The 9,864-nt window shown below is 37.5% G+C and overlaps 1 protein-coding gene across 1 annotated transcript in view; it reads left to right on the forward strand.

The window, feature by feature from the left end:
- The window catches only part of CCB1 (cofactor assembly of complex C), a 55,864-nt gene extending 47,020 nt beyond the window's left edge, over window positions 1-8,844 (forward strand). The window contains exons 3-4 of the mRNA XM_089805394.1: window positions 8,288-8,440; window positions 8,559-8,844. Coding sequence (XP_089661520.1) covers window positions 8,288-8,440; window positions 8,559-8,745 — 340 coding nt within the window. The 3' untranslated portion in view covers window positions 8,746-8,844. The remainder of the gene's footprint in view (window positions 1-8,287; window positions 8,441-8,558) is intronic.
- Window positions 8,845-9,864: the final 1,020 nt, after the last annotated feature.

Below are 9,864 nucleotides of genomic sequence, written 5' to 3' on the forward strand. Positions count from 1 at the left end.
TCTAGAATTCTACCCACACACCTCGATAAATGGAATGACAACCATTTATTTTTTATTTTTTCTATTATGCCACCTATGCACCTCGAAAATAGAAATTCTCTTTTTCTTTCTTTTCTCCTTTTTTCCCCTTTTTATTTTTTTTATTATTTCTCCTCTAATTTTCGTCACTTTCTCTCTCTACAATTTTTTTTTTTTTTTTCCAAATTTTTTTTTTCTAATAATTTTCCCATGCAAGATACTCCTGCATCAGACTCCCCAGATAGATAGAAAAGTGTGTCCCACACTTTGACGCCAAAAGAAAGATCTACCACCATCTTCATCTTCACCAAAGGTTTCCACCTCAATAGGGACAAAAAAACCACCATGCAAATCCTCCACACCAGCATCTCAACCATCCAATCATGCTCATTCCCAGGAACAAACTGAACATAATGCTTCAACAGAAAACTCTCATCCACATCAGCAACTAGTGAATTCACACCCATAGCAACAAACCCCACATCAACAGCCACATGTAGATCTCCATCAACACATGCCAAACTCTCAACACCAGCAACAAGATGCTCTGCAATACATAACTCACCTCCAACAACAACTGGATCATCCACGACCAAGTGCTCTGCAACATACAAGTCACCACCAACATCAACTAGATCATCTACAACCGAGTGCTCCGCAATATCCATGTTAGACTCAACCAATTGATCATGAAAACCAACATCTGTCCCAACATGAACAACATTAGGAATATCTTTAGCAACAACCTCTAGTTGCTCTGTAGGTTCTGCATCAGGCTCCACAAACTGATCAGCAAAACCATCCGCTTCCACCTTGACCTTCTTAGCTTGATCAGCCAATCTAGCATCCAACCGAGAAATCATCTTAGAAAAATTCCTCTCCACTATATCATGGATTTTTGCAATCATGTTAGGGTCCAATCCTCTTGGAGCCATCTCCCAAGATCTTCGTAAACCCTCTGCAACAAATCCTTCCCACGCTCCTTGTGACAACCAAATTGTTTGCAAGTCAGATCACAACCTGCCACCTCGCACGAACAATCAAGAACCACATCACAAGTCTAGGACCACGGATTTGCAATCCACAAGCTCTCTACGATCATGCCTCAACAAGTTTAGTCTTCCATCTCCGCATCCATCGATCAATCTGCATGTCCTCCCAAGGTCCTGGTGCAAATTGCCTCAGCTTCGGCAATCTGTCTACACGCTTAGGAACTCCCACTCTGATAAACTTCACCCAACCAAGGTCCTGGTACAAACTACCTCACACTTCGGCGATCTGCTTGTACACTCAGGAACTCCCGCTCTAATACCACTTGATGGAGTACTGCTCTGATACCACTGACGAAGGTACACTCTGATACCACTGACGAAGGGCCACACCACCCTACCAACTCACAACCAAGAATGCAACAGTATGAATACAATTTTATTATACTTGAAAATCCAATAGCAATTACAATAACATTTCTACAAGATCTCTCAAGATCCAATCTAAACCCAAGCTAGTCCAGATCCACACTCTGGTAGAAAACCTCCAAGATCTCAACTTGTGCTCGCAAGCCATCAAGCAACCTCCTTGTTTCTAAACCGCAATCACTAGCTCTTCTCACAAACTCTATCTAAGATCCAAGTGTAAACTGCCTCACATTTGGCGCTCTGTCTACACACTCACAAGTCCATCACAATCCTGCTGTAAACTGCCTCACATTCGACGCTCTGTCTACAGACTCAGGAAAACTCGCTCTTTACTTTCTCCTTCTCTTTCACACCTTGAAGCCTTCACACCTTCCAACTTTCACACCTTCAAGTTTTTCCTTCCCAAGCTTCACCTTCCACAGCTTCTACTTCTCAAGCTACTCTTTCTCGAGCTTCTCCTTCTCGAGCTTTTACTCCTCAAGCTTCTCCTTGAGCTTGATTAGAAATGCTCATATGCCTTGCTTAAATAGGCACTTACCACCCAATGCATGACTTATCCACAACCTTCTACAACTACCACAATTTTCTACAATATTCATAACTTTCTAGAATTCTACCCACACACCTCGATAAATGGAATGACAACCATTTATTTTTTATTTTTTCTATTATGCCACCTATGCACCTCGAAAATAGAAATTCTCTTTTTCTTTCTTTTTTCCTTTTTTCCCCTTTTTATTTTTTTAATTATTTCTCCTCTAATTTTCGTCACTTTCTCTCTCCTCCACAATTTTTTTTTTTTTTCCAATTTTTTTTTTCAAATTTTTTTTTTTTTTCCTAATAATTTTTCCATGCAAGATGCTCCTGCATCAGTCTAGCTTCTATACCCATGCATGGACTGAGCATTTGTTAGATCCATGATAGGGGGAGAGAATCAACTTGCCCAAGACTTGCTGCACATCTCTCTGTCATGCTTGCGGCCTAGGCTTAGGTTTGTACCATTCTGGGACTTCTTTAAGGTAATATATTTGGCGAATGAAATTGGATCTCATTAGGAAGAGAGATATTTTACAATGTAAGTCCTAATATTGTCAAGTAGTGAATTTTGGGCTTAAAGTTCTGGAGCATCGACATTCAAAAAAGTAGGCCAGGTTGGTTCTGTAGCTAAACAAGAACTATCTTTTGTGTGTGCCTCTGAGTGGCATTCAAATTATTACCCTTACATGCACTTGCTCCTCCTGTTGGGTGTCTAGGCATGTTCATATTACCAGCCATCTTGTGAAGCAGTTGTGCCATCATATCAAACTTTCTTTTGGTCTGACTGTTCTGCATCAGCTGTCTCTCTCTTTATGCTTTGCAATGGGTTCTATTGGAGACGATTGAGTGTGTACACTCTACAGAATTACTTTGTTTCCTGATCTCCCTCAAGTGATATCTGGTTGCTCAGTTATTGCACTGCAAAAAACTAAAATGCGCAAAGTTGAAGCTTGAATACTTAAGCTAGCAAAATCAACAGCTTTGATACCATTGTAGTGTCCCAAGCCAAAACAATTATGTGAATCTGGTTCTTAACATTCCACAAACAATTCTTATTCAGATAACAAGTACAACACTAATGGCCCTAGCATTCACTCAGACCTTAGACAACTCAGGCATACTTTATTGTTTATGTGTCAACAATATCATTACATCTCTGATAGCAAAGAAAAATAACTCAGAATCTTCTTATTGTAATGAACAACAAATAATAGGTGTAAATCCCATTCTCTTTCTTATTGCAAGAATGACTGTTACATTCAATTAATTTTGCAATATCATTGACTGCAACAGCAATTGACACTGACAAGAATGAGTTAAAATTTTCTGGATTTGATTGTGTGAAGTTTTTTACCATCAAGAATGGCAAACTAGTTGAATCCAATGCCTAAGTACAAACTCTGTATGAGATTACCCTCTAAACTTGCTTGGGTTTTTGTCCAAGTATTCCAGTGCTCGAGCATAAGCAGCCAAAGTGGATTCTGAAAGGAATTTGAACAAGTGTAGTTAATGATCCTGGATGAAAACATTCAACCTTCTATATCCTCTACAATAGATAAGTTTGTCACCATATGCATTTGACCGACAAGAATGGCAATCTAGTTGAATCCAATGCCCAAGTACAAACTCTGTATGAGATTACCCTCTAAACTTGCTTGGGTTTTTGTCCAAGTATTCCAGTGCTTGAGCATAAGCAGCCAAAGTGGATTCTGAAAGGAATTCAAACAAGTGTAGGTAATGATCCTGGATGAAAACATTCAACCTTCTATATCCTCTACAAATAGATAAGTTTGTCACCATATACATTTGCAACATCAAATTTGAACAATGATGATGGGCAGGAAAGATTCTACTTCGAGAATAGTGACACCAAAAATAGACTACTGCCAAAAAATTAACAATATATCACTTGCTGGAAAGGTAGTAGGGAAATGGAAATACAGGTATAAGCGTAAGACTCAACTCATGGACAAGGTGCCCAGAGTTGAGCAATGGGCATGACAGGATGGAGAAGATTGACAAATGGAATGGCAAGATAGGAAGCAAAGGGAAAGAATGGTAGGATGGAGAAGTTTGAATCTCTGACATGGAAAAGAGAAGAGCAGACTTGGAAGGAAAGACATACAAGGGAAAACACACAATAGATTAAAACAGGGAAGACACAAGTACAGACCTGGACAGACTTAGATTGATGAGAAAATGGGACATGACATTTAATGGTGGACCACAGTCATTTGATATTTTCAAAAGCATTGAATTGAATTTTCAAGCATCATTTACTACAATCATGTTTCTTCTCCTATATTTTACCCATAAAGGTTTGTAAGTCTGTATTCATGATCCTTCTTATGGTTGATTTGAAACATCAAAACAATGGTAAACCATACCTTCCCATATCTTGGAGATGGGACCCTTATGCTGGAGATATTTTTTTTAGGCAAAAGACTTCCCACCATCTTCTGATTTTGTTGGTAAATGTTTCCTGTTGAAAACAGACAAAATAAAAAGGAAAAATACAAAGGATCGATGGAAAAAAAAAAAAATCTTAGAATGGTTAATAAGCTGCAGATAGAGGATGTTCTGCTGATGATGCTAAATCGTTATGATTAAGAAGCTCATGTTGTTACTCATTGTTGCTGATTTGAGATGTCAACCACTTTGTCACCCAATCCCACTTGTCATCTTTTAGGAAGTTGAGATCAGTATTTTTACTATTCACATACCATATAACTTCCCGTATGGCCAATTAGAGCATAAGGCCACCAAGCAGTGGTGTCCACAACCTACAGATATCTGACAACATTCAAGTCATTCATAGTTGAAGGAAAGATATATCTTATGCTTTGTCATCAATGTAGGCTACGTTACTGGTTTGGGTTTGGGTTTGGGTTTGGGTATGGGTATTGGAATGTAATATGGCGGCATGTATTTTTTTCCTCCTTGGGTATAATATGGGAATGAATATATAGCTTTGTTTAAATAATATATGTTCAAAATAAAACATTATAAGAATGGTGATACTCATTATCACCAATAAACAGAATATCTAAATAACTCATATCTATCATTTGCGAAAATGGAAATACTCGAGTCTCAAAAGCATTAGTGCTCCAAAATTGTAAGTTACATGCCTTACAAGGACACGATTATGAGAAACACTTAAGAGGATAAAAGATGGTCCACTAAACTGTAGCATAAAATTTCTGTGATTTCCACTGGTTCCCTATTATAGAGGAACTAAAGTCAAGAAAGATATAATATTTTGTGTAATTTGATTTATGTATAATGAACAGCACATAAACCCAGATTATACTTCTCAGTTGGGGTTGAATGTATGTCTTTGAGTGGTTTGATTTTGAATAAATCTTCCATGAAGTTGCTGAAAAATTCTTTGGAATATCATGAGACAATTGTTAGGTCATTTTATGAACTGTAGATCTCAATTATGGCACTCACAATTGGTAAAATTAGGGAGAACATGAAATGTTGCACTTGAATACAAATATCCCATGAACCTCTGATATTTTATAATTTTCTGGAATATATTTTTTGCTTTTTGGGAAAAATTTTGAGTATAAAAATATTTAAGGCCCACAAGCCGCAGGAATGCTAGGGTCCTTCTGGGTATTCCCCAGGTTACAGGTATGCCCAGGATACTGCCTGGGTGCCTGGATTCCCTGTGGATCTTTACAGAAGAGCCGCAGGTATCCAAGGAGGAACCAGCAGAAGACCAGTATCAGGACCGAACCTACACGTCTTAGAGTCAAAATAGGGGGGCCTGGTCACCTAGAATGTAGGAGGCTCAAACTTGGTTAAAGAATAGGCATCGAAGAGTTCATATATCCTTGCTAACTGCATACATGGATCTGATGCTTTTGTCTGATCTGCAAGGAATACTCTAGTCACATATCAAAAACGTCAGCAGGAAATTTAAAATAAACTAACAGCAGAAGGATAATTTGCAACAAATTGGACAAGTGTTTTTGTTGCTGGGCCTGAGTAATATATACGTTCTTTTCTAATGATTTTCCTGCCCATACCCCAAAATTCTTTCCGTCATCACTGCAACATTCTGTCCCTAATAAATAAAAACTGCTAGGTTACAACAAAACTACTAAATATTCCACTGCAGTCACAACAAAATCTCCTTCAAATATTTGATTACAAAAATAGCTGAGAGAGAGAGTTCGTCATCATTTAATGGTCGATTACATCAGGATATCTCTTGTTGTGCCATTGTAAGTGTTTTCAGTCCACCAATAAATTTTTGAAGTCCTATTTTATAAGAATTTTTTCCTGTCAATCCAAATATATCACCAACGGGCTTCTAAAGAGATATCCAATCAAGCAACTGCTGCTGAAGTTACCAGAATACTAGATGAAGAGATGAGGACATCCCTATTGTTGAATTTATTGCTTTCATACAAAAGCCCGAGGCATCCAGGACAACATCAAATGAAAGAGGAAGCCCCTTTCTCCTTTTTATTCTGTTTCTGTCTCCATTAAGTATTAGTTCATCTCATGTGCAACCTGCAAAGTTACTCATACGCCAACCTCATATCTGATTCTTCCTGTCATCTGCTCCATATGTCACTTCTAATAGCTACCCTCACTTTACCTCATTCTCCTGGAATGAAGGATTTTTCAATTCTCTCCCAACCTCAGCCTATTTAAACTACTGCACAACTGCTATTTGGAGCCTCAAACGACTACACAAAGAGTAAATAGCTAAAGCTAGTGACAGTCCCCAGGATGAAAACCAACCTCATTTTGAAATCATAATTGATAATTCATTTGGCCTTGGCCAATATCACGGATACCCTAAGTGGCTTTACAAGAGTCTCGAAGCAGCAGAACAAGAAACAGGAATTCAATTCAAATCTCTGAAAGTATCCAAGAGAACCAGAGAGGAGTTTTCAATGGTATAAACAAGCTTCGGAAGGGTTTCACTACTTTTTGTCATTTCTATCAATAGGCCTACCAGAGGGCCAAAGCCGGCATATCTCACCAACATTGCCGCCTCTGCAGACTAATAGATCTTACATGCCTGCAGCCAAGAAGAAGGGCAACCTGGTTGGAGCTTGCACATGAAGGGTCATTGTGTGCTGGACCAAACCAACCAAAACAGCACTGCTACACCAGAAAGAACAGCTAAAGGGTCCCAGGTTTTTCTTGTTTCTCTTTGACTGTCTTAGCACTTGATCAGATCTCTACTTTTCTAGTTTCTCACTGAATGGGTTTTTTCTGTATTCTCAAGCGTGTCCTCTTTATAAGTTTTAAGCATTTACAGCACCTGTGGTTTGGTGGTTGTAAGTTGCTCCTAAGGCACTTGTTTGGAAAGGGTTTTTGTACTGTCACTACACTTGATATAAGTATTTTCTTTTGTTAAGAAATTGGTTACTGATTTTAAGTACTGCTTTCTCATTATATATTAATAAGCATCTTTGTGTGGAAAAAGCATCTTTATGTTAGACTGCATTTCTTTAACAATGAATGTAGGCAGATTCTCATCTATCCTAATGGATAAATAATTTGCTGGTCAAATCATTCCTTATATGCATACCCTTTATCATTTCATTCCATATATTTTTTTTATTAAACATTTAAAACTACTACCTAATTTCTCATCTCTGCTAGAGGACACTACTGGTCTACCATAGCTTCAGGGCTGGGGTACATAGTTGGTAATGACATAATGACATTATTGATGGACATTAGCATAACATTTTTATGAGAAAAGGTTGTTAACATGGATCAGAATGAGTGGCAGACAATTGCAGATTAGCCATTGGGAGCATGGAGGTTGACTTGTTTTGTGTAATCAATGCTCACCTAATCTCAGGCATCTTCTACAGGGATTTTCAGGTTCAAATTTTATTTCAGAAGTGAAGTTGGGGGTATATACAGCCTTCGTTACTGGGAATATACTGGATTACTTCTTTTTAGAAGTCCAAGTTCCCACATTACTCATGAGAATATGCTAATACAAATCTTTGTCTGGGTTTTCAACAAAGCAATAAATAATAATTCAGTGTTGCCTGGTTATTGGCAATCTGTGGCAGGAATGGGTGAAAGTTGATGATAACAAATTCTCATGTTAGGATGAGATCAGAATGTGATCATTGTATCTTACAGTTGTATTCCTTTATATTGTTCTCAGTAGCCTTTTATAAACCAAGTATATGCTATTGATAATTTGAAACAATCATATTAATTTCTTTTTCAGGCACATGGTGAACTTTAGATATTGTTTGACTATGCATCATTGCAGATGGCCATTTCGTCTTAAAAAAATCCTCTATTGTACTTTGCAGGTTTGAGGGTATGATGGTTCCAAGTCGAGGACAGGCACTCTTTCTGACATTTTGCACTTGCCTAAGTCTGGCAAGTGTTGCTCTTGTTTTAACTATTACAGTTCCTGATGTTGGAGACAAATGGTACTGGTTAACAGCCTTGAGTCCTCTTGCGTAAGTGAACTATTGGAACTTTTCTTCTTTCAGAACGGTTGTGTTATTTGATTGAGAATTATGGCTTGCATGATCTGACAAATCATTATTTTGAAACACATTGCACTTTCATATGCAGAGGAGTGTATTATTGGAGACGGGCATCACGTAAGGAACAAATTAAAGTAAAGATGGTAGTAGCTGATGACGAATCTTCTGCAGATGTCATCATACAAGGTGATGATGAACAAGTTGATCAGCTCCGTAGAGAGCTCAGGCTAATGGAAAAGGGAATGGTGTATGTAAAAGGAATTCTAGAAAGATGATTTCCATTCTACTGTGTTGCTGCTATCTATTATTTCTTGTATCAGCTTCTCCACTAAATTTCAATTATAGTTTTTCTTGAGATGGCTTAATTTACAAAATTATTGTTGAAAGCAGTTAGTATTCTGTCTTTTAAGAGTCCAAAAAGCATTCTGGAGGTCAAAATGTGTTTCCTGCAATGAATATGAAAGTTTTCTAGGTCACTGTAGAGTTTCTATGGATGGCACCCTATAATTTACAGGATTATAAAAAAATAATGTTCTCTGCGTGACATGCAAACCCATCCCAAATACTAAAAGGCATAGCGAGAAGACTCTAAAATCCATTTGTTCAGATATGGAAAGGGAGGCCAAAATCACTAAATCTATGGATGAGAGCATGATAACTGAGGTGGGCCTCCTTTTCAAACCCTTACTCACAAATAGCAACAGGCGAAAAAGAAGAAAGCAGGGGTTTACCCCTTTGGAAGAGATGATGGAGATAAGGAGGGTGGTGGTGATCACCAGTAGGTTGAGCTACATTTGCGTAGGAAAGATTAGTCATGGAGGAGGCATGCACATCCACACGCAGAGAACAGAATTGTATTATACAACATAGATATAATAATAATACAATTGCACATAAATTTTGCAGGTTCATTATTTACTAATTTCGATAATAATAAAATTGCACATAAATTTTGCAGATTCATTGTTTACTAATTTTGACATACCAAGGTTTCCATTGGTTTATGCTAAAACTTTCTATAATTTGAATCATCCAAAATTGTTATAATTTTATTTGTGTCACACTAATGAGGATTAAAATATTTTGACCCACTCGTCATTTTAGATCACCTCTAACATTAGACAATACCTTTGTGTTATCTCATCAATATTTTGTAATTAAATATATTTTTGGTTATTTATTTTCATTCAGACCTTGGCTATCTGCCATTAAAAGCCCAAGATTGCTTAACCGGACCGTCTTCAATACTTAATCTTCTCTTCAGCACTTTTATCAAATATGTAGTTTTTGCATTTAAAAGCTCACTTGTCTTATTTATCATTTTTCTGTTCAAAGCCAATCTATAAAGCAGTTGTTAGAGCTCATCGTGTTGCTTTAGATTGGTTTTTTTTCCA

This window comes from Cupressus sempervirens, chromosome 10, assembly GCF_028749045.1.
Source record: "Cupressus sempervirens isolate cs-2001-9-10 chromosome 10, ASM2874904v1, whole genome shotgun sequence".
NCBI lineage: Eukaryota > Viridiplantae > Streptophyta > Pinopsida > Cupressales > Cupressaceae > Cupressus > Cupressus sempervirens.